At 43.4% G+C, this 25,528-nt stretch overlaps 1 protein-coding gene across 6 annotated transcripts in view; it reads left to right on the top strand.

Moving 5' to 3' along the window:
• Window positions 1-25,528, top strand: part of ACIN1 (apoptotic chromatin condensation inducer 1) — a 448,130-nt gene that overhangs the window by 157,176 nt on the left and 265,426 nt on the right. For all 6 annotated transcript variants that reach the window (XR_008400654.1, XR_008400652.1, XR_008400653.1 and 3 more), the window contains one exon: window positions 24,882-24,998. Coding sequence is in view for 3 of the 6 variants with exons in the window: in XM_053702293.1 (XP_053558268.1) it covers window positions 24,882-24,998 (117 nt within the window). In the remaining 3 variants the exon portion in view is untranslated. The remainder of the gene's footprint in view (window positions 1-24,881; window positions 24,999-25,528) is intronic.

Genomic DNA, 25,528 nt, shown 5'->3' on the forward strand with positions numbered 1-25,528 from the left:
GGTAATACTGAACCTGGCCATCAGGAGGAGGCAAAGATACCCCAGCCAAAGGTTTAAATACTCCCCCTACTTCCCTCATATCCCAGTCATTCTTTGCCTTTCATCACAGGAGGTTGGCAGAGAAGTGTCAGACGATTCGGAGTAGTTCCTTAAGAAGGGCATCTGCCCTTCGAAATTGGACTGGAGTTTTAAGTAGTCTTGTCAGCCTCTCAGTGAGAGCATTGACAAAAGTTAGTCTGGAGATACAGGGAGAGTCTTTCTGAGAACGCATCCACACTCATTAACAGCTCCTAAGCAATCAGTGTTGACGAGTTTCACTGCCTGCTTCCATCACTCAAGTCCATGTCAGGAGGGATGCTACAAGACTGCCAAACTTAAGAGGCCGTGTTTCTGTTCCACGGCCTAGATTCCGGTAAGATTGTTTCATTTTTTTTTTATATACATATGATAACGCCAGAAGACAGGGTCACAGTGTGGCTCCTTTTATCTGTATGGAATCAAGGGTTAATATCTCCGGAGGGGGATTATTGAACAGTAGGGATTAATCACATAAATTTATTTGCTGCGACATGTATGAGATGAGGCTCAGGCAGATGTTGGAACGTACTGTAATGCTCGTGGGATACTCCTCTATCAGACCGAACTCTGCCAGTAGTCTTGTTATCCCGGCGTCGAGCAGGAGAGATTTGGAATATCCCAGAGCAGAGGTGGTTAGCAAGATGAGGGAAGCAGCACTCGCCACAGGCAGGGTAATCTTCAGCGGCAATGGTAGTGCAGTCCAAGGTAAACCACTAGAATGGTCAGGCAGGCAGGGTTTGGCAACAGAGAGGCAATCCAGAATAATAGGGGTTAATAGGCAGAGTAGTCAGGCAAGCAGAGTTCAGCAGCAGAGTATCAGTCCAGCAATTTAGGGGTTAAACAGGTAGCGTAGTCAGACAAGCAGAGTTCAGCAGCAGTATATCAATCCAACAATTCAAGGGTATAACAGGCAGGGTTCAAACACAATAAGGCAATATAGCAGTAACGATCTATCACATCCAGGAGCACACAAAGTAACACCTATACTTGGGCAGTGATAGATTGTTAATGTGGACTTACATAGGCGCAGGATTCGCGCCACAGGAATCCGGACCGGCATGGACAGAGGAGCGTGCGGCGATGACATCAGCTCTGCACGCATCCGGATGCGACACAGCCCCTGACAATGAGCAGGGAAGGAGACGTTGCGCCCCTAGCAATGGCTAGAGCGGCGCAGTGTGACACGTTCAGGGTTTTCACTTTTGTTTTGGGAGATGCGCAGCCTGAAAGGCTTGGCACGCTTTCTTACTAGTATAGCAGGGGTGGTCCTGCATTGCGCACCGCGTGACCGGGTGTTGTCACACTTATTTCCTCTTTCCTGACCGTGTGGTTTACCGGAGAAGAAGCGGTTTCTCTGTTTGGCCTGGGTCATAGGAGGTGGTGAGAGCCCCAGCCATTGGGGATATAAAGGTGCCGTTTTTTCCTTAATCAATAGTCTGTTAGTGCAAGCTATGGAGGATTCTGATGCATTAGAGGGTACTCCCTCTATACCTAAGTCTAATACCTGTCTATATTTTGAGGTGGCCATGGTATACCCGCCTGCTCAATTATGTTCCACATGCCTTGATAAAGTAATCATGTTAAAGAAAGTTAATGATACCACTGAGTTGTCCACCTCTGAGGGGTCTCCGTCGCATGAGGTGCGCACCCTACACTCATCTCCTAATACACATGCAGCTTCCCGTAGCACTCCTAATCCTCCATCTGGAGGGACCCTTTTACCGCCAGACTTTACTGAACAGTTACAAACGGCAGTGTCTGCAGCCTTTAGTGCTTTACCTCGCCCTGCTAAGCGCAAGCGAAAGGTCAAATATTGCTATCCTTCCCAGGGGTCATCTACTAGCTTATTGGATTTATCTGATACAAGATTATCCAATGATGAAGGTGCCTCTGATAATTCAGAGGGTGCTCTTTCTGGGTCAGATCTGCTGCCTCTAAGCCTCCAGTTGCGGAGGAACCAGACTTTAGATTTAGGATTGAGCATTTACGCTTTCTGCTGAAGGAAGTTTTGGCTATGTTACAAGTTCCAGAACCCAAATTGCCTGAGGAACCTTTGATTCCTAAATTAGATAAGGTTTACGAGGACAGGGTTGTATCACAAATTTTCCCGGTTCCCATAAAGATTCCATCCCCAAGGTGGATGGCGCTATCTCCACTCTTGCTAAACGCACTACTATCCCGCTGGACGATAGTTAGTCGTTTAAAAAGCCCATGTATAAGAAGATAAAAACTCTGTTAAGAAAGATGTTTAAACATACAGGATATTTGTTCGAACCAGCAGCGGCTGTTGCCGCGGTTGCTGGAGCGGCTACCTACTGGTGCTACTCCTTATCCGAGTTGGTCGAGGTGGAGGGTCCCCTCGACGTGATCCAGGAAAGAATTAAGGCCTTAAGGGTGGAAAATTCTATTTTTTGTGATGCAAATATGCAAATTATTCGCCTGAATGCCACGGCTTCAGGTTTTTCTGTTCAAGCCTGTAGGGCACACTGGCTGAAGTCCTGGTCTGTGGACAGGACTTCTTAGTCAAGACTTCTTTCCCTCCCATTAAGGGAAAGATTCTATTTGGTCCAGGCCCAGACTCAATTATCTCCACGGTTACTGGAGGCAAAGGTGCCTTTTTACCGCAGGATAAGAACAAGCCCAAGGGACAAGGTCCTAATTTTTGTTCCTTTCGTTCGGATAAATCCCAACGTCAGCAGCCCTCCGCAAAACCTGAGCAATCCAAGGGGACTTGGAAGCTGGCTCAGTCCTGGAATAAATCCAAGCACGGCAAGAAGCCCGCTGAGACAAAGTCGGCATGAAGGGGTGGCCCCCGATCCGGCTTTGGATCTTGTAGGAGGCAGACTGTCGCTCTTTTCAGACGCTTGGTTTGGGGACGTGCAAGACCCATTGGTCCTGAAGGTCATCGCTCATGGATACAAGATAGGTTTCAAGTCTCATCCACCCAGGGCAGATTCCTCCTATCAAACCTGTCTTCAAGGCCAGAAAAGAGAGAAGCCTTTTTGGTGTGTGTGAGGGATCTCTCCTCCTTAGGAGTCATTGTCCCGGTACCTCTTGCAGAAAGAGGTCTGGGGTACTATTCAAACCTCTTTGTGGTCCCAAAGGAGGAGGGAACTTTCCGCCCGATTCTGGACCTAAAGTGCTTAAACAAATTGCTATCTGTCCCCTCGTTCAAGATGGAGACGATAATGTCCATCCTTCCCTTAGTTCAGGAAGGACAGTTCATGACCACTATAGATCTGAAGGATGCTGTAACGTTTTTCTGTTTTTATTATGTCCTGTACCTTTTAAAATTTACATCTTGAGTAACACTTCCCCCTATTTAAGGTCCCTCCTTTAATTTTACCATTGCTTGGTAATTTGCAATTGTTCTCAGGTGTATCCCGAGTCCTCCGTGAAGACACCTAGCCGTTTTTACCTCTGCTGAGGAATTCCTTGTCGTTTGTCTACAGCTACTTACTTGCTGCTCAACGTCCTTTCTCCTGGTGTTCAAAAGTTACAGTTTGTTACTTTTGGTCTCCGTTATTAACTATTTGCTACATTGTTTGGCCAGCACTCTCCGCATTAACCAGCGTACTACTCTTCAGACACGCTACTAGCGTATGACATCACTGCTACCGCTTCCACGGATCTCGTTGCGAGCTCACAGGCAAGCAGGTTCCCTGTGATCTCGTCGCGAGCTCACCGGCAAGCAGGTTCCCTTCAATGCGGTTATCCTGTTAAGGTACTGTCTTTCTACATACTAAGGATCCGGAATCTGGTAACGTAGAATCTATACCCTAACATTACTATAGGAACTACTGCTGTCATAGAATGTACAATTGTATGCAGGAGAACCAGTTTGTAAATTCATTTGCTCAAGCATAACAAGTAACGCTTCAGCTTGCGTTAATTAACCAACTTCCTATTTCTGTCACGCTATATTCTGTACATAATGAGTATTCAACAGTAACTACTTCTATAATCAATTTTGGTTGTATGAACTGCTGAACCTGTGACTTCTTACTACTGCGCAATCTCTATAACAGGACTTTAGTAATTACTACAACATTGTGCTATCATTTACCATTTGCAGTTCTATACTGATTTTCTAGCAAACCTGTAACCAGTTATCCTAATACCTGTGTGTTTGCTTTATTAACAATTCTACCTCTGCAAAATCTTTCTCTCACTCTGTATCCATGCAGTAGTTACCTCAGATCAATGAGCATAAAAAGGTTCTCAGTTTAATCTATTCAGAACCTACGGTTTGGTGTGAGACTGAGTGGTCCTACTTTAACTAGGATACTAACATTTACTTAAGCTTACCTTAATGTTCCAATACACAAGGAACATTTCAAGTTTCTAAGGTTTGCGTTCCTGGACCAGCACTTCCAGTTTATTGCACTTCTGTTTGGTCTAGCTACTGCTCCAAAAGTTTTTACGAAGGTTCTAGAGGCTCTGCTTGCAGTGACCAGAACCAGAGGTATAGCAGTTGCGCCATACTTTGACGATATTCCGGTTCAAGCATCATCATGTCGTCTGGCAGAAGACCATTTGAGATCTCTTCTGTTTCTTCTTTGATTTCATGGGTGGAAGATAACTTAGAAAGAGTTCTCTTATTCCCAGTACCAGGGTGGAATTCCTGGGTACTATAATAGACTCCATATCCATGAGGATATTCCTTACAGACCAGAGACGTTGCAAGCTAACTTCCGCTTGTCTTGTCCTCCAGACCTCCTTAAGGCTCAGTGTATGGAGGTAATTAGTCTCATGTTGTCCAGCATGGACATCATTCCTTTTGCCAGATTCCATCTCAGACTACTACAGCTGTGCATGCTGAGACAGTGGAACGGCGATCATTCAGATCTGTTTCAACAGATTTCTCTGGACAACTGGTCGAGAGGATCGCTCTCCTGGTGGCTCTGTCCAGATCACCTGTCCCAAGGGACATCCTTCTTGAGACCATCCTAGGAGATTGTGATTACGGATGCAAGTCTATCATGATGGGGAGCTGTTTGGGGTGCCAGGAAGGCACAGGGCCTGTGGACTCGAGTGGAATCCCTCCTCCCGATCAACTTTTTGGAACTTTGAGCGATCTTCAATGCTCTGAAGGCTTGGCCTCTTCTGGGTTCGTCCCAGTTTATTAGATTCCAATCAGACAACATACTTATTCTGGTGTGAAGAGCATGGTTAAGCCTGGCATAAGGTTAAGGCTGCCAGGATTCTTTCCTTTCTCTAGGAAGGTCTGGAGAAGTGCCTTTCTGCCAGTTCCCGGAGGGGACAGATTTCGGCCCTTTCTGTTTTGTTGCACAGGAGGCTCGCAGAGCTCCCTGATGTGCAATCTTTTGTTAAGGCTCTGATTAGGATCAAACCTGTGTTTAGATCTAATGCTCCACCTTGGAGTTTGAATCTCGGTCATATCTTTTATCTTTTAGTATAATTTACTATAATTTTTTTTATAAAATATGAGGAAAAAATGGAAAAAAACACACTTTTTCTAACTTTGACCCCCAAAATCTGTTACACATCTACAACCATCAAAAAACACCCATTCTAAATTTTGTCCCGAGTTTAGAAATACCCAATGTTTATATGTTCTTTGCAAGTTATAGGGCAATAAATACAAGTAGCACTTTGCTATTTCCAAACCACTTTTTTTCAAAATTAGCGCTAGTTACATTGGAACACTGATATCTGTCAGGAATCCCTGAATATCCCTTGACATGTATATAATTTCTCTTGTAAGGTGTATCCAGTCCACGGATCATCCATTACTTGTGGGATATTCTCATTCCCAACAGGAAGTTGCAAGAGGACACCCACAGCAGAGCTGTTATATAGCTCCTCCCCTAACTGCCATATCCAGTCATTCTCTTGCAACTCTCAACACGCATGGAGGTAGTAAGAGAGAGTGAGAGTGGTGAAATATAGTTAGTTTTTTATCTTCAATCAAAGTTTGTTATTTTAAATGGTACCGGAGTTGTACTATTTTATCCCAGGCAGTAAATAGAAGAAGAATCTGCCTGAGTTTTCTATGATCTTAGCAGGTTGTAACTAAGATCCATTGCTGTTCTCACATATGTCTGAGGAGAGAGGTAACTTCAGCGGGAGAATGGCGTGTAGGTTACTCTGCTATGAGGTATGTGCAGTTACAATTTTTTTCTAGAATTGGAAATGCTAGAAAATGCTGCTGATACCGGATTAATGTAAGTTAAGCCTGAATACAGTGATTTAATAGCGACTGGTATCATTCTTACTCTCAGGGGCAATACCCTTATAAAATTGCAATATAAAACGTTTGCTGGCATGTTTAATCGTTTTTATATATGCTTTGGTGATAAAACTTTATTGGGGCCTAGTTTTTTCCACATGGCTGGCTTAAAATGAGGCTTTCCACTGTTGTAGAATAAAAGTTACAGTTGTTGCAGTTAAAATTTCAAACTGTGACATCCAGCTTCCCTCAGGAGTCCCCTGTATGCTATAGGACATCTCTAAAGGGCTCAAAGGCTTTCCAAAGTCGTTTATTGGGGAAGGTAGGGCCACAGCAGGCTGTGGCAGTTTGTTGTGTCTGTTAAAAAACGTCTATATCGTTTTTTTGCAAAATGGGTTAATCATCCATTTGCAAGTGGGTGCAATGCTCTGTTAACTTATTACATACACTGTAAAAATTTCGTTTGATTTACTGCCTTTTTTTACTGTTTTTCAAATTTTGACAAAATGTGTTTCTCTTAAAGGCACAGTACCGTTTTTTATATTTGCTTGTTAACTTGATTTAAAGTGTTTTCCAAGCTTGCTAGTCTCATTTCTAGTCTGTACAAGCATGTCTGACATAGAGGAAACTCCTTGTTCATTATGTTTAAAAGCCATGGTGGAACCCCCTCTTAGAATGTGTACCAAATGTACTGATTTCACTTTAAGCAATAAAGATCATATTCTGTCTTTAAAATTTTTTATCACCAGAGGAATCTGACGAGGGGGAAGTTATGCCGACTAACTCTCCCCACGTGTCAGATCCTTTGACTCCCGCTCAAGGGACTCCCGCTCAAATGGCGCCAAGTACCTCTAGGGCGCCCATAGCGATTACTTTACAAGACATGGCGGCAGTCATGGATAATACACTGTCAGCGGTATTAACCAGACTACCTGAATTTAGAGGTAAGCGAGATAGCTCTGGGGTTAGACGAAATGCAGAGCATATTGACGCTTTAAGAACCATGTCTGATACTGCCTCACAATATGCAGAAGCTGAGGAAGGAGAGCTTCAGTCTGTGGGTAATGTTTCTGACTCAGGAAAGATGATGCAACCTGATTCTGATATTTCTACATTTAAATTTAAGCTTGAACACCTCCGCGTGTTACTCAGGGAGGTTTTAGCTGCTCTGAATGACTGTGATACAATTGCAGTGCCAGAGAAATTGTGTAGACTGGATAAATACTATGCAGTGCCGGTGTGTACTGATGTTTTTCCAATACCTAAAAGGTTTACAGAAATGATTAATAAGGAATGGGATAGACCAGGTGTGACGTTCTCTTCCCCTCCTATTTTTAGAAAAATCTTTCCAATAGACGCCACCACACGGGGCTTATGACAGACAGTTCCTAAGGTGGAGGGAGCAGTTTCTACTTCAGCAAAGCGTACTACTATCCCTGTCGAGGACAGTTGTGCTTTTTTAGATCCAATGGATAAAAAATTAGAAGGTTACCTTAATAAAATGTTTATTCAATAAAGTTTTATCCTACAGCCCCTTGCATGCATTGCTCCTGTCACTGCTGCTGCGGCGTTCTGGTTTGAGTCTCTGGAAGAGGCTTTACAGGTAGCGACTCCATTGAATGACATACTTGGCAAGCTTAGAGCACTTAAGCTAGCCAATTCCTTTGTTTTCTGATGCCATTGTTCATTTGACTAAACTAACGGCTAAGAATTCTGGTTTTGCTATACAGGTGCGCAGGGCGATATGGCTTAAATCATGGTCAGCTGACGTGACTTCAAAATCTAAGCTGCTTAACATTCCCTTCAAGGGGCAGACCCTATTCGGGCCTGGTTTGAAGGAGATTATTGCTGATATCACTGGAGGAAAAGGTCATGCCCTTCCTCAGGACAGGTCCAAATCAAGGGCCAAACAGTCTAATTTTCATGCCTTTCGAAACTTCAAGGCAAGTGAGGCATCAACTTCCTCTAATGCAAACAAGAGGGAACTTTTGCTCAGTCCAAGACGGTCTGGAGACCAAACCAGACCTGGGACAAAGGTAAGCAGGCCAAAAAGCCTGCTGCTGCCTCTAAGACAGCATGAAGGAACGGCCCCCTATCCGGTAACGGATCTAGTAGGGGGCAGACTTTCGCTCTTCGCCCAGGCGTGGGCAAGAGATGTCCAGGATCCCTGGGTGTTGGATATTATATCCCAGGGATATCTTCTGGACTTCAAAGATTCCCCCCCAAAAGGGAGATTTCACCTTTCACAATTATCTGCAAACCAGATAAAGAGAGAGGCATTCTTACACTGTGTACGAGACCTCTTAGTTATGGGAGTGATCCATCCAGTTCCAAAGGAGGAACAGGGACAGGGTTTTTACTCAAATCTGTTTGTGGTTCCCAAAAAAGAGGGAACCTTCAGACCAATTTTGGATCTAAAGATCTTAAACAAATTCCTCAGAGTTCCATCATTCAAGATGGAAACTATTCGTACCATCCTACCTATGATCCAGGAGGGTCAATATATGACTACAGTGGATTTAAAGGATGCTTATCTTCACATTCCGATAACAAAGATCATCATCGGTTTCTCAGGTTTGCCTTTCTAGACAGGCATTACCAGTTTGTAGCTCTTCCTTTTGGATTAGCTACAGCCCCAAGAATCTTTACAAAGGTTCTAGGGTCGCTTCTGGCGGTCCTAAGGCCGCGGAGCATAGCAGTGGCCCCTTATTTAGACGACATCCTGATACAGGCGTCAAACTTCCAAATTGCCAAGTCTCATATGGACGTAGTACTGGCATTTCTGAGATCGCATGGGTGGAAAGTGAACAAGGAAAAGAGTTCTCTATCGCCACTCACAAGAGTTTCCTTCCTTGGGACTCTGATAGACTCTGTAGAAATGAAAATTTACCTGACGGAGTCCAGGTTATCAAAGCTTCTAAATTCCTGCCGTGTTCTTCATTCCATTCCGCGCCCTTCGGTGGCTCAGTGCATGGAAGTAATCGGCTTAATGGTAGCGGCAATGGACATAGTGCCGTTTGCACGCCTACATCTCAGACCTCTGCAACTATGCATGCTCAGTCAGTGGAACGGGATTGCACAGATTTGTCCCCTCTACTAAATCTGGATCAAGAGACCAGGGATTCTCTTCTCTGGTGGCTATCTCGGGTCCATCTGTCCAAAGGTATGACCTTTCGCAGGCCAGATTGGACAATTGTAACAACAGATGCCAGCCTTCTAGGTTGGGGTGCAGTCTGGAACTCCCTGAAGGCTCAGGGATCATGGACTCAGGAGGAGACACTCCTTCCAATAAATATTCTGGAAGAGCGATATTCAATGCTCTTCAGGCTTGGCCTCAGTTAGCAACTCTGAGATACATCAGATTTCAGTCGGACAACATCACGACTGTGGCTTACATCAACCATCAAGGGGGAACCAGAAGTTCCCTAGCGATGTTAGAAGTCTCAAAGATAATTCGCTGGGCAGAGATTCACTCTTGCCACCTATCAGCTATCCATATCCCAGGTGTAGAGAACTGGGAGGCGGATTTTTTAAGTCGTCAGACTTTTCATCCGGGAGAGTGAGAACTGCATCCGGAGGTGTTTGCACAATTGATTCATCGTTTGGGCAAACCAGAACTGGATCTCATGGCGTCTCGCTAGAACGCCAAGCTTCCTTGTTACGGATCCAGGTCCAGGGATCTCAAGGCGACGCTAATAGATGCTCTAGCAGCACCCTGGTCTTTCAACCTGGCTTATGTGTTTCCACCGTTTCCTCTGCTCCCTCGACTGATTGCCAAGGTCAAGCAGGAGAGAGCATCAGTGATTTTGATAGCACCTGCGTGGCCACGCAGGACCTGGTATGCAGATCTGGTGGACATGTCATCCTTTCCACCAGGGACTCTGCCTCTGAGACAGGACCTTCTACTTTAGGGTCCTTTCAACCCTCCAAATCTAATTTCTCTGAGACTGACTGCCTGGAGATTGAACGCTTGATTTTATCAAAGCGTGGCTTCTCCGAGTCAGTCATTGATACCTTAATACAGGCACGAAAGCCTGTCACCAGGAAAATTTACAATAAAATATGGCGTACATATCTTTATTGGTGTGAATCCAAGGGTTAGGATTCCCAGGATATTATCTTTTCTCCAAGATGGTTTGGAAAAAGGATTGTCAGCTAGTTCCTTAAAAGGACAGATTTCTGCTCTGTCTATTCTTTTGCACAAGCGTCTGGCAGATGTTCCAGATGTTTAGGCATTTTGTCAGGCTTTGGTTAGAATCAAGCCTGTGTTTAAACCTGTTGCTCCCCCATGGAGCTTAAATTTGGTTCTTAAGGTTCTTCAAGGAGTTCCGTTTGAACCTCTTCATTCCATAGATATCAAACTTTTATCTTTGAAAGTTCTGTTTTTGGTAGCTATTTCCTCGGCTCGTAGAGTCTCCGAGTTATCTGCTTTACAGTGTGATTCTCCTTATCTGATCTTCCATACGGATAAGGTAGTCCTGCGTACCAAACCTGGGTTTTTACCTAAGGTGGTATCTAACAAGAATATCAATCAAGAGATTGTTGTTCCATCCTTGTGTCCTAATCCTTCTTCAAAGAAGGAACGTCTATTACACAATCTGGACGTGGTTCGTGCTTTAAAGTTTTACTTACAAGCTACTAAAGATTTTTGTCAAACATCTGCTTTGTTTGTTGTCTACTCTGGACAGAGGAGAGGTCAAAAGGCTTCGGCAACCTCTCTTTCTTTTTGGCTAAGAAGCATAATCCGCTTAGCCTATGAGACTGCTGGCTAGCAGCCTCCTGAAAGGATTACAGCTCATTCTACTAGAGCTGTGGCTTCCACTTGGGCCTTTAAAAATGAGGCTTCTGTTGAACAGATTTGCAAGGCGGCGACTTGGTCTTCGCTTCATACTTTTTCAAAATTCTACAAATTTGATACTTTTGCTTCTTTGGAGGCTATTTTTGGGAGAAAGGTTTTACAGGCAGTGGTACCTTCCATTTAAGTACCTGCCTTGTCCCTCCCTTCATCCGTGTACTTTAGCTTTGGTATTGGTATCCCACAAGTAATGGATGATCCGTGGACTGGATACACCTTACAAGAGAAAACACAATTTATGCTTACCTGATAAATTTCTTTCTCTTGAGGTGTATCCAGTCCACGGCCCGCCCTGTCATTTTAAGGCAGGTAATTTTTTCATTTAAACTACAGTCACCACTGCACCCTATGGTTTCTCCTTTCTCTGCGTATTTTCGGTCGAATGACTGGATATGGCAGTTAGGGGAGGAGCTATATAACAGCTCTGCTGTGGGTGTCCTCTTGCAACTTCCTGTTGGGAATGAGAATATCCCACAAGTAATGGATGATCCGTGGACTGGATACACCACAAGAGAAAGAAATTTATCAGGTAAGCATAAATTGTGTTTTCTCTTGTAAGGTGTATCCAGTCCACGGATCATCCATTACTTGTGGGATACCAATACCAAAGCTAAAGTACACGGATGAAGGGAGGGACAAGGCAGGTACTTAAATGGAAGGTACCACTGCCTTTTTTTTAGAAGACAACCCAAAGTATTGATCTAGGCCCATTTTGGTATATTTCATGCCACCATTTCACCGCCAAATGCAATTAAATAAAAAAAAAAAAAAATTACTTTTTCACATATTTTGTCACAAACTTTAGGTTTCTCACTAAAATTATTTACAAACAGCTTCTGCAATTATGGCACAAATGGTTGTAAATGCTTCTCTGGGATCCCCTTTTTTCAGAAATAGCAAACTTATATGGCTTTGGGGTTGCTTTTTGGTAATTAGAAGGCCACTAAATGCTGATGTGCACCACACGTGTATTATGCCCAGCAGTGAAGGGGTTAATTAGGGAGCTTGTAGGGTTAATTTTAGCTTTAGTGTAGTGTAGTAGACAACCCCATGTATTGATCTAGGCCCATTTTGGTATATTTCATGCCACCATTTCACCACCAAATGCGAGCAAATTAAAAAAAAAACTTTACATTTTTCAAAATTGTAGGTTTCTCACTGAAATTATTTACAAACAGCTTGTGCAATTATGGCACAAATTGTTGTAAATGCTTCTCTGGGATCCCCTTTGTTCAGAAATAGCAGACTTATATGGCTTTGGCGTTGCTTGGTAATTAGAAGGCCGCTAAATGCTGCTGCGCACCACATGTGAATTATGCCCAGCAGTGAAGGAGTTAATTTTAGCTTTAGTGTAGAGGTCAGCCTCCCAACTGACACATCCCACCCCCTGATCCATCCCACGGATCATCATTAATTACTGTTGGGAATATCACTCCTGGCCAGCAGGAGGAGGCAAAGAGCACCACAGCAGAGCTGTTAAGTATCACTTCCCTTCCCACAAACCCCAGTCATTCTCTTTGCCTCTAATACAGGGAAGAGGTGAAGTAATTAGGTGTCCTGATTTAAGATTCTTCTATCAAGATTTTTTTATTTTGAAGTCTGGGCAAGATTGCTCTGGCCTTCCATCACAATCTGGGTCTAGCTGTACTCCACGTTAGTCTCTTCAGCAGTGGCTTTAAAGCAGTTAGGAACTTGTAAAGTGGGCTTTGCTGCATTTTCCTAACATGTTGCTGCCCTGGTATAGAAAGACTGAGTAAGCTTACTCTCTTTCTTTTTACACAGGTCTCTGTGAGGAGCGGCATCTTCTCAAACTAAGTGAGTCGTCTGACTGCCGGACGACTAGAATGCAGGTAAGTGCCTTTTTATTCTTCTGGGGCTAGAAGGCTGGCACTGAAGGGGTTAAAACCCTCTGCTCTTAATGGGACATATCCTTTTGGATGTTTACGGCAGTGGCAGGCACAATGCATGTGACATGGAGACTGTTATCCTCCTTCACAACAAGGAGGGAGTTATCTACCAGTTGGGCTAGATTTATATGCTGTATTTAATTATACATTATGTAAAGTTCACTAGTTCATAGGGAAAATGATTCAGGGACTGTTAGGATCTAAAGCTCCTGCTTCATTTTTTTATGAAATGCCCAACCCCTAATCTAAAAATTAAAACCCACCCCAAAACGAAAAAAAAAAAACCATAGCACAAAATAATAAACGAATTATCCAAAATAATAAAAATTATTATTATTCTAATACCCATTTTAAAAAAAAAAACACCCCAAAATAAAAAGAAACCTAATCTAGAATGACCTAAAGATATCAGCTTTTTTCTGAAAAAAATACAAAGACCCACTAACATTACAAACCCCCACCCCCCAAAGCCTCAAAATAAAAAATCTATCTAAAAAAACCTAATCTACCCATTGCCCTGAAAAGGGCATTTGTATGGGCATTGCCCTGAAAAAGGGCATTAAGCTCTTTTGCTGCCCTTAAAAGGGCATTCAGCTCTTTTAAGAGTACCCACCCTAATCTAAAAAAAAAACCCACCCCAAAAAAAACTTAAAAAACACTAAACCCTCTTTAGGTACTTACAGTTGTTGAAGTCCCGCTTGAATGATCTTCATCCCGGCGGCTCTATCTTCATCCAGGAGGCATCTTCATCCAGACGGCTCCATCTTCATCCCAGCTGAGGCGGAGTGGCGATGCGCGGAGGTGAAGGTCCAGGCGAAGGTTCATCAATCCAATGTGGAGGTCCTCTTCATGCAATCGTCCACCGCACACTGAGGATTGAAATGCAAGGTACCCCTTTTATACTGCGAGTACCATTGCATTCCTATTGGCTGAAAATTTTGAATCAGCCAACAGGAATTAGGGCTGGTAAAATCCTATTGGCTGTTCAAATCAACCAATAGGATTTAAGCAACTCTCATTCTATTGGCTTTTTTTTAGTTTAGGGTTTGGGCTTTTCTTAAATGAGTTAAATGCCCATTTCAGGGCAATGCAAAAGAGCTAAATGCCCTTTCAAGGACAAAGCCCATACAAATGCATTTTTCAGGGCAATGGGTATCTTAGGTTTTTGTTAGAGTTAGGTTTTTTTATTTTGGGTGGGACTTTTTATTTTATAGGGCTATTAGATTAGGTGTAATTCTTTTTTTGATAATTTCGTTTGTTATTTTTTGTAATTTAGTATTTTTTATTTTTTGTAATTAGATATTTTGTAATTTTTATAGTAGTGTTAGGATTTTTTAATATGTATTTTAGTTTTCTTTAATTGGTAGTTTAATAGTTATATTAGTTCAATTGTTAGTTTAAAGTTAGTTTTTTTAATTTGACAGGTAAGTTTTAATTTAAGATGGGGAAATTGTAATTTTAATATAAAGTTAGGGGGGCGTTAGGTTTAGGGGTTACTTGTTTGATTTGGTTTATTGCAATGTGGGGGGCTTTCGGTTTAGGGATTAATATTTTAATTTAGTATATTTCTTTGTGGGGGGCTTCCGGTTTAGGGGTTAATAGTTTAAGTTAGTATAGTTCGTTGTGGGGGGCTTGCGGTTTAGGGGTTAATATCTTATGTTTATTATAGTGGCGGCGGTGTCGGGGAGCGGCGAAAACAGAATTTATGTTTACCTGATAAATTTCTTTCTCCAACGGTGTGTCCGGTCCACGGCGTCATCCTTACTTGTGGGATATTCTCTTCCCCAACAGGAAATGGCAAAGAGCCCAGCAAAGCTGGTCACATGATCCCTCCTAGGCTCCGCCTACCCCAGTCATTCGACCGACGTTAAGGAGGAATATTTGCATAGGAGAAACCATATGGTACCGTGGTGACTGTAGTTAAAGAAAATAAAATATCAGACCTGATTAAAAAAACCAGGGCGGGCCGTGGACCGGACACACCGTTGGAGAAAGAAATTTATCAGGTAAACATAAATTCTGTTTTCTCCAACATAGGTGTGTCCGGTCCACGGCGTCATCCTTACTTGTGGGAACCAATACCAAAGCTTTAGGACACGGATGAAGGGAGGGAGCAAATCAGGTCACCTAAATGGAAGGCACCACGGCTTGCAAAACCTTTCTCCCAAAAATAGCCTCAGAAGAAGCAAAAGTATCAAACTTGTAAAATTTGGTAAAAGTGTGCAGTGAAGACCAAGTCGCTGCCCTACATATCTGATCAACAGAAGCCTCGTTCTTGAAGGCCCATGTGGAAGCCACAGCCCTAGTGGAATGAGCTGTGATTCTTTCGGGAGGCTGCCGTCCGGCAGTCTCGTAAGCCAATCTGATGATGCTTTTAATCCAAAAAGAGAGAGAGGTAGAAGTTGCTTTTTGACCTCTCCTTTTACCTGAATAAACAACAAACAAGGAAGATGTTTGTCTAAAATCCTTTGTAGCATCTAAATAGAATTTTAGAGCGCGAACAACATCCAAATTGTGCAACAAACGTTCCTTCTTTGAAACTGGTTTTGGACACAGAGAAGGTACGATAATCTCCTGGTTAATGTTTTTGTTAGAAACAACTTTTGGAAGAAAACCAGGTTTAGTACGTAAAACCACCTTATCTGCATGGAACACCAGATAAGGAGGAGAACACTGCAGAGCAGATAATTCTGAGACTCTTCTAGCAGAAGAAATCGCAACTAAAAACAAAACTTTCCAAGATAATAACTTAATATCAACGGAATGTAAGGGTTCAAACGGAACCCCCTGAAGAACTGAAAGAACTAAATTGAGACTCCAAGGAGGAGTCAAAGGTTTGTAAACAGGCTTGATTCTAACCAGAGCCTGAACAAAGGCTTGAACATCTGGCACAGCTGCCAGCTTTTTGTGAAGTAATACCGACAAGGCAGAAATCTGTCCCTTCAGGGAACTTGCAGATAATCCTTTTTCCAATCCTTCTTGAAGGAAGGATAGAATCCTAGGAATCTTAACCTTGTCCCAAGGGAATCCTTTAGATTCACACCAACAGATATATTTTTTCCAAATTTTATGGTAAATCTTTCTAGTCACAGGCTTTCTGGCCTGAACAAGAGTATCGATAACAGAATCTGAGAATCCTCGCTTCGATAAAATCAAGCGTTCAATCTCCAAGCAGTCAGCTGGAGTGAAACCAGATTCGGATGTTCGAACGGACCCTGAACAAGAAGGTCTCGTCTCAAAGGTAGCTTCCAAGGTGGAGCCGATGACATATTCACCAGATCTGCATACCAAGTCCTGCGTGGCCACGCAGGAGCTATCAAGATCACCGACGCCCTCTCCTGCTTGATCCTGGCTATCAGCCTGGGGATGAGAGGAAATGGCGGGAACACATAAGCTAGTTTGAAGGTCCAAGGTGCTACTAGTGCATCCACTAGAGCCGCCTTGGGATCCCTGGATCTGGCCCCGTAGCAAGGAACTTTGAAGTTCTGACGAGAGGCCATCAGATCCATGTCTGGAATGCCCCACAGGTGAGTGACTTGGGCAAAGATTTCCGGATGGAGTTCCCACTCCCCCGGATGCAATGTCTGCCGACTCAGAAAATCCGCTTCCCAATTTTCCACTCCTGGGATGTGGATAGCAGACAGGTGGCAGGAGTGAGACTCCGCCCAAAGAATAATTTTGGTTACTTCTTCCATCGCTAGGGAACTCCTTGTTCCCCCCTGATGGTTGATGTACGCAACAGTCGTCATGTTGTCTGATTGAAACCGTATGAACCTGGTCCTCGCAAGCTGGGGCCAGGCCTGGAGAGCATTGAATATCGCTCTCAGTTCCAGAATATTTATCGGTAGAAGAGATTCTTCCCGAGACCAAAGACCCTGAGCTTTCAGGGATCCCCAGACCGCGCCCCAGCCTATCAGACTGGCGTCGGTCGTGACAATGACCCACTCTGGTCTGTGGAACATCATCCCTTGAGACAGATTGTCCAGGGACAGCCACCAACGGAGTGAGTCTCTGGTTCTCTGATTTACTTGTATCTTCGGAGACAAGTCTGTATAGTCCCCATTCCACTGACTGAGCATGCACAGTTGTAATGGTCTTAGATGAATGCGCGCAAAAGGAACTATGTCCATCGCCGCCACCATCAACCCGATCACTTCCATGCACTGAGCTATGGAAGGAAGAGGAACGGAATGAAGTATCCGACAAGAGTCCAGAAGCTTTGTTTTTCTGGCCTCTGTTAGAAAGATCCTCATTTCTAAGGAGTCTATAATTGTTCCCAAGAAGGAAACCCTTGTTGACGGGGATAGAGAACTCTTTCCCACGTTCACTTTCCAGCCGTGAGATCTGAGAAAGGCCAGGACAATGTCCGTGTGAGCCTTTGCTTGAGGAAGGGACGACGCTTGAATCAGAATGTCGTCCAGGTAAGGTACTACTGCAATGCCCCTTGGTCTTAGCACCGCTAGAAGGGACCCTAGTACCTTTGTGAAAATCCTTGGAGCAGTGGCTAATCCGAAAGGAAGCGCCACGAACTGGTAATGTTTGTCCAGGAATGCAAACCTTAGGAACCGATGATGTTCCTTGTGGATAGGAATATGTAGATACGCATCCTTTAAATCCACCGTGGTCATGAATTGACCTTCCTGGATGGAAGGAAGGATAGTTCGAATGGTTTCCATCTTGAACGATGGGACCTTGAGAAATTTGTTTAAGATCTTGAGATCTAGGATTGGTCTGAACGTTCCCTCTTTTTTGGGAACTATGAACAGATTGGAGTAGAACCCCATCCCTTGTTCTCTTAATGGAACAGGATGAATCACTCCCATTTTTAACAGGTCTTCTACACAATGTAAGAACGCCTGTCTTTTTATGTGGTCTGAAGACAACTGCGACCTGTGGAACCTCCCCCTTGGGGGAAGTCCCTTGAATTCCAGAAGATAACCCTGGGAGACTATTTCTAGCGCCCAAGGATCCAGAACATCTCTTGCCCAAGCCTGAGCGAAGAGAGAGAGTCTGCCCCCCACCAGATCCGGTCCCGGATCGGGGGCCAATATTTCATGCTGTCTTGGTAGCAGTGGCAGGTTTCTTGGCCTGCTTTCCCTTGTTCCAGCCTTGCATTGGTCTCCAAGCTGGCTTGGCCTGAGAAGTATTACCCTCTTGCTTAGAGGACGTAGCACCTTGGGCTGGTCCGTTTTTACGAAAGGGACGAAAATTAGGTCTATTTTTTGCCTTGAAGGGCCGATCCTGAGGAAGGGCGTGGCCCTTACCCCCAGTGATATCAGAGATAATCTCTTTCAAGTCAGGACCAAACAGCGTTTTCCCCTTGAAAGGAATGTTTAGTAGCTTGTTCTTGGAAGACGCATCAGCCGACCAAGATTTCAACCAAAGCGCTCTGCGCGCCACAATAGCAAACCCAGAGTTCTTAGCCGCTAACTTAGCCAATTGCAAAGAGGCGTCTAGAGTGAAAGAATTAGCCAATTTGAGAGCATTGATTCTGTCCATAATCTCCTCATAAGGAGGAGAGTCACTATCGAGCACCTTAAGCAGTTCATCAAACCAGAAATATGCGGCAGTAGTGACAGGGACAATGCATGAAATGGGTTGTAGAAGGTAACCCTGCTGAACAAACATCTTTTTAAGCAAACCTTCTAATTTTTTATCCATAGGATCTTTGAAAGCACAACTATCCTCTATGGGAATAGTGGTGCGTTTGTTTAAAGTAGAAACCGCTCCCTCGACCTTGGGGACTGACTGCCATAAGTCCTTTCTGGGGTCGACCATAGGAAACAATTTTTTAAATATGGGGGGAGGGACGAAAGGAATACCGGGCCTTTCCCATTCTTTATTAACAATGTCCGCCACCCGCTTGGGTATAGGAAAAGCTTCTGGGAGCCCCGGCACCTCTAGGAACTTGTCCATTTTACATAGTTTCTCTGGGATGACTAAATTTTCACAATCATCCAGAGTGGATAATACCTCCTTAAGCAAAATGCGGAGATGTTCCAATTTAAATTTAAATGTAATCACATCAGATTCAGCCTGCTGAGAAATGTTCCCTAAATCAGTAATTTCTCCCTCAGACAAAACCTCCCTGGCCCCCTCAGATTGGGTTAGGGGCCCTTCAGAGATATTAATATCAGCGTCGTCATGCTCTTCAGTAACTAAAACAGAGCAGCCACGCTTACGCTGACAAGGGTTAATTTTGGCTAAAATGTTTTTGACAGAATTATCCATTACAGCCGTTAATTGTTGCATAGTAAGGAGTATTGGCGCGCTAGATGTACTAGGGGCCTCCTGAGTGGGCAAGACTCGTGTAGACGAAGGAGGGAATGATGCAGTACCATGCTTACTCCCCTCACTTGAGGAATCATCTTGGGCATCATTGTCATTATCACATAAATCACATTTATTTAAATGAATAGGAATTCTGGCTTCCCCACATTCAGAACACAGTCTATCTGGTAGTTCAGACATGTTAAACAGGCATAAACTTGATCAGAAAGTACAAAAAACGTTTTAAAATAAAACCGTTACTGTCACTTTAAATTTTAAACTGAACACACTTTATTACTGCAATTGCGAAAAAACATGAAGGAATTGTTCAAAATTCACCAAATTTTCACCACAGCGTCTTAAAGCCTTGAAAATATTGCACACCAATTTTGGAAGCTTTAACCCTTAAAATAACGGAACCGGAGCCGTTTTAAGCTTTAAACCCCTTTACAGTCCCTGGTATCTGCTTTGCTGAGACCCAACCAAACCCAAAGGGGAATACGATACCAAATGACGCCTTCAGAAGTCTTTTATAAGTATCAGAGCTCCTCTCACATGCGACTGCATGCCATGCCTCTCAAAAACAAGTGCGCAACACCGGCGCGAAAATGAGACTCTGCCTATGCTTTGGGAAAGCCCCTAAAGAATAAGGTGTCTAAAACAGTGCCTGCCGATATTATTATATCAAAATACCCAGATAAAATGATTCCTCAAGGCTAAATATGTGTTAATAATCAATCGATTTAGCCCAGAAAAAGTCTACAGTTTAAATAAGCCCTTGTGAAGCCCTTATTTACAATCGTAATAAACATGGCTTACCGGATCCCATAGGGAAAATGACAGCTTCCAGCATTACATCGTCTTGTTAGAATGTGTCATACCTCAAGCAGCAAGGGACTGCAAACTGTTCCCCCAACTGAAGTTAATTGCTCTCAACAGTCCTGTGTGGAACAGCCATGGATTTTAGTTACGGTTGCTAAAATCATTTTCCTCATACAAACAGAATTCTTCATCTCTTTTCTGTTTCTGAGTAAATAGTACGTACCAGCACTATTTGAAAATAACAAACTCTTGATTGAATAATGAAAAACTACAGTTAAACACTAAAAAACTCTAAGCCATCTCCGTGGAGATGTTGCCTGTACAACGGCAAAGAGAATGACTGGGGTAGGCGGAGCCTAGGAGGGATCATGTGACCAGCTTTGCTGGGCTCTTTGCCATTTCCTGTTGGGGAAGAGAATATCCCACAAGTAAGGATGACGCCGTGGACCGGACACACCTATGTTGGAGAAATAGGGATTAATATCTTTATTATAGTGTGGGCGATGTTGGGATGCGGGGAATAGGGGTTAATAACTTTAGTATAGTGGCAGCGATGTCGGGGAGCGTCGGAATTGGGGTTAATACATTTTATTAGTGGTGGCGATGTTAGGAGTGGCAGATTAGGGGATAATACATTTAATATAGTGTTTGCAATGCGTGGGGGCTCGGTTTATCGGTGTTAGTGTACTTATTAACACTTTTGTTATGAGTTTTATGTAACAGTTTTGTTGATTAAAATTTATAACTACTGCTCTCAGATTGTGAAATGGATCTTGTCGGTATAGGCTGGAACGCAAGCTTTTTAGCCTCACCGCAAAACTCGCAATGTCTGCGCTATTGAAGTCCCATGAAAAAACTTAATTTTTACGACTAAAAGGCTTGAGGTACAGCTATACTTACAAGACTTGTAATGACTTCAGTGCTACCATTACCGGAGGGAAAGGTGCCTTCCTACCGCAGGATAAGAAATATAGGCCTAAGGGACGGCAATTGTCTAATTTTCATTCCTTTCGTTCTGACAAATCACAACGACAGCAATCCTCATCCAAGTCCGAGCAGCCCAAGAGTACTTGGAAGCCGGCTCAGTCCCGGAATAAGTCCAAACAGACTAAGAAGCCCACCGAGAGCAAATCAGCATGAAGGGGCGGCCCCCGATCTGGGATCAGATCGAGTAGGGGGGCAGACTTTTTTCCAGATGCTTGGTTCCAGGATGTACAGGATCCTTGGGTCCTGGAGGTAGTATCTCAAGGATACTAGATAGGGTTCAAGTCTCATCCGCCCAGGGGCAGATTCCTACTCTCCAGCCTGTCAACAAGACCAGAAAAGAGGGCTGCCTTCTTAGGTTGTGTATGTGATCTCTCCTTTCTAGGAGTAATTGTCCCGGTACCTACAGCAGAAAGAGGTTTGGGGTTTTATTCAAACCTTTTCATGGTTTAACAGAAGGAGGGAACTTTTCTTTTAATTCTGAACCTAAAGTGCTAGAGTGTTCCCTCTTTCAAGATGGAGATAATACGGTCAATCCTTCCTCTGGTTCAGGAAGGACAGTTTATGACAACAATAGACCTGAAGGATGCATACCTTCACATCCTGATACACAGGGAACATTTTCAGTTCCTGAGGATTGTTTTGCCTTTTTGGACTAGAACTTCCAGTTCAATGCTCTTCCGTTCGGCCTAGCTACTGCTCCAAGGATATTTTCGAAGGTTCTGGGGGTTCTTATAGCCGCTGCCAGAGCACAAGGTATTGCAGTAGCACCTTACCTGGACGATATCTTGGTACAGGCACCATCTTTTCATCTAGTGGAAGAACATTCAGAGTCCCTTCTCAATCTTCTGCTATCATATAGATGGAAGATAAACTTGGAAAAGAGTTCTCTTACTCCAAGTACAAGGGTGAATTTCCTGGGGACAATAATTGACTCCATATCCATGAGAATATTCTTCACAGATCAGAGACGTTGCAAGCTAACTTCTGCATGTTTTGCCCTCCAGGCCTCCTTGAGACCCTCAGAGGCTCAGTGTATGGAGGTGATCGGACTCATGGTGTCCTGTATGCACATAATTCCTTATGCCAGATTCCATCTCAGACCCTTACAACTATGCATGCTGAGACAATAGAACGGCGACCATTTAGATCTGTCTCAACAGATCATGCTGGACAACCTGTCGAGAGACTCGTTCTCTTGGTGGCTCTGTCCAGATCATCTCTCCCAAAGCACATGCTTCTTGAGACCGTCCTGGGAGATTGTGATTCCAGACTCAAGCCTATCCAGCTGGGGAGCCGTTTTGGGTGCCAAGAAGGCACAAGGACTGTGGACTCAGGAAGAGTCCTCCCTGCCGATCAATATTTTAATATTTTGGAACTCCAGGCAGTCTTCAATGCCTTGAAGGCTTGGCCCCTTCTGGGTTCGTCCCAGTTTATCAGATTCCAATAAGACAATATAACCTTGGTTACCTACATCAACCATCAGGGGGTCAGGGGGAACGAGAAGTATCTCAGATACTAGAGTGGGTGGAGACTCACAGATGTACGCTGTCAGCTATCCACATTCCGGATGTGGACAACTGGGAAGCGGACTTCCTCAGCAGGCAATCCTTTCACCCAGGGGAATGGTCTCTCCACCCAAGGTGTTTGCAGAGATATGAAGCGAGTGGGGAACGCCGGAGATAGATCTCATGGCATTCCGCCTCAATACCAAGCTACCCAGGTACGGGTCGAGGTCGAGGGATCCTCAGGCAGATTTGATAGATGCCCCCATGGAGGTTCAGACTCGTATACATTTTTCCTGTATTACCGCTTCTTCCTCGTGTGGTGACTCGCATCAAGCAATAGCGAGCATCAGTGATTCTGATTGCTCCATCGTGGCCCGCGAAGGACGTGGTTTGCGGATCTGGTGGGGATGTCCTCATCTCCTCAGTGGAGGTTACCTTGTCTCAGAGATCTGCTGATACAGGGTCCCTTCGTTCATCAAAATCTAGATTCTCTGAGGCTGACTGCTTGGAGATTGAACGCTTAGTCTTTGCCAAGAAAGGGTTCTCTGAGAGTGTTATCAACACTCTGGTTCAGGCTCGTAAGCCAGTTACTTGTTGTATCTACCATAAAGTGTAGAGAACTTACTTGTACTGGTATGAAGAGCGTGTTTTTTCCTGGCATAAGGTTAAGGTTGCCAGGATTTTGTCTTTTCTCCAGGATGGACTGGAGAAGGCTCTATCTGCTAGTTCCCTAAAGGGACAGATACCACCCTGTCAGAGTTACTGCACAAGAGATTGGCTGAGCTTCCGGATGTGCAGTCCTTTGGTAAGGCTCTGACTAGGATCAGACCTGTGTTTAGATCTGGGGCTCCACCTTGGAGCCTAAATCTTGTTCTTAGTGTTTTGCAGCAGTTTCCGTTTGAGCTTATGCATACTGTTAACATTAAATTGTTATCTTGAAAGGTTCTTTTTTTGCTGGCTATTACCTCTGCGCGCAGAGTTTCTGAGATTTCTGCTTTACAATGTGACTCCCCTTATCTTGTTTTTCATGTTGATAAGGGTTCCTCCCTAAGGTGGTGTCGGATCGTAACCTTCAGATTTGTAAGGCGGCTACCTGGTCCTCCTTACACACTTTTTCTCAATTTTACAAGTTTGATGTGTTTGCTTCGGCTGAAGCAGATTTTGGGAGAAAAGTTTTGCAGGCTGTAATGCCCTTAGAATAGGGTCCGCCTCTTTTTTTGTTCACTCCCGTTATTCGTTCAGTGTCCTCTGCAGCTTGGGTATAGGTTTCCCAACAGTAAGGAATAAAGTCGTGGACTCTCCCTGCCTTATGGAAGGAAAACAAAATTTATGCTTACCAGATAAATTCCTTTCCTTCCTGGCAGGGAGAGTCCATGACCCCACCCGTAAAAAAATTTTTTGTTTGGCGGCTCCCTTTTTATATTTTTTCTTCTGGCATTTTTATACCCTGATGTTTCTTTTACTTTTCCTTGTTACCTCTGGCAGAATGACTGGGGGATAGGGGAAGTGTGAGGGATATTTAAGCCTTTGGCTGGGGTGTCTTTGCCTCCTCCTGGTGGCCAGATGTTGTATTTCCCAACAGTAAAGAATGAAGTCGTGGACTCTCGCTGCCTGGAAGGAAAGACATTTATCTGGTAAGCATAAATTATGTTTTTACGAAAGGAAAGCAAATGTATGATTACCTGATGATAAATAATTTTCTTTCTGAATGATGATGGTCCACAGGCCCCACCCACCTTATGGGCGACAGTTCTAATGACACATCTATAGACCTTGGTTTGCCTTTCCTACCTTTCTCTTTCCTATTCTCTACTCGTCTATACGTAAAACTAGAGAGAGATGGGAGGGTTTTAAAGCTCTTGTATGGGTTCTTGACCTTCTCCTAATGGCGGGAAATATATCCCATATGTTATGGTGGACTGTGGACTATCATCATTCCGAAAGAGAAAAATTTATCAGGTAAGCATAAATTTTTGTTTTTGAAAATGTGTTCATATATCTATTGGAGATAGATTTTTGCAGTGGCTAAATAAGTTGTAAGCTAGCACAGACCTATCTTTCTTTTTATTATTGTATTAACCATAATATTGTGTTGGGTGCTATGCTGTTTAATTATAGCTGATAATAGATAGATGGTCATTGTAAAAGGTATTGATGGAAGTACCATATCTACTTTACAGATAAGACAAAATAAGCAGTGACAAATTACACATAAATACTGTTCTGTGGGATACACATGCTCTCTTTCTATATTTCCTTTATAGAGCAGATGGTGGAGTCTGAGGATGAGGGGCTTCAGACTGACATAATTCCAGAACACCCCGAATCACTTCACACAGTTCTGAAGGTGCCAGAAGTGGAACAAGGAAAGCGAACACCAAGTATGTATAGCTTGGCTGATATAAAAAATTCAAAATAATGGAAACATCCCTTCTTTTAGTTCAAAAAAGTTTCTTAAAGGGATAGGAAAGTCAAAATTAAACTTGCATGATACACTAGTGGGAGCTGCTGCTAATTGGTGCCTGCAGTTATTTGTCTCTTGTGATTGGCTAAATAGATATTTTCATCTTCCTGTCAGTAGTGCAATGCTGTCCCTTCATCAATGGATAACAAGAGAATGAAGACAATTTGATAATAGAATTAAATTGGAAAGTTGTTTAAAATTGTATGTTCTATCTGAATCATATTAGAAAATTTTGGGGTTTACTATCCCTTTAATGGTTGCTTAATTTAAGGAGCTATACGTTTTTTTTTACTTTATTAACAAACCATTAATTGTACAATGCAAAAGTGATAAATAGACAAGCACAAACATTGCAGTTATTTGTTTGCACAAATAACATTTCCAAGGAAACTTAGTTTTATATTATGCTCAGTTATATACCTCTTTCTTAATGTGGTGAGAGTCTAC

The sequence above is a fragment of the Bombina bombina genome, chromosome 2 (assembly GCF_027579735.1).
Source record: "Bombina bombina isolate aBomBom1 chromosome 2, aBomBom1.pri, whole genome shotgun sequence".
Taxonomy (NCBI): Eukaryota; Metazoa; Chordata; class Amphibia; order Anura; family Bombinatoridae; genus Bombina; species Bombina bombina.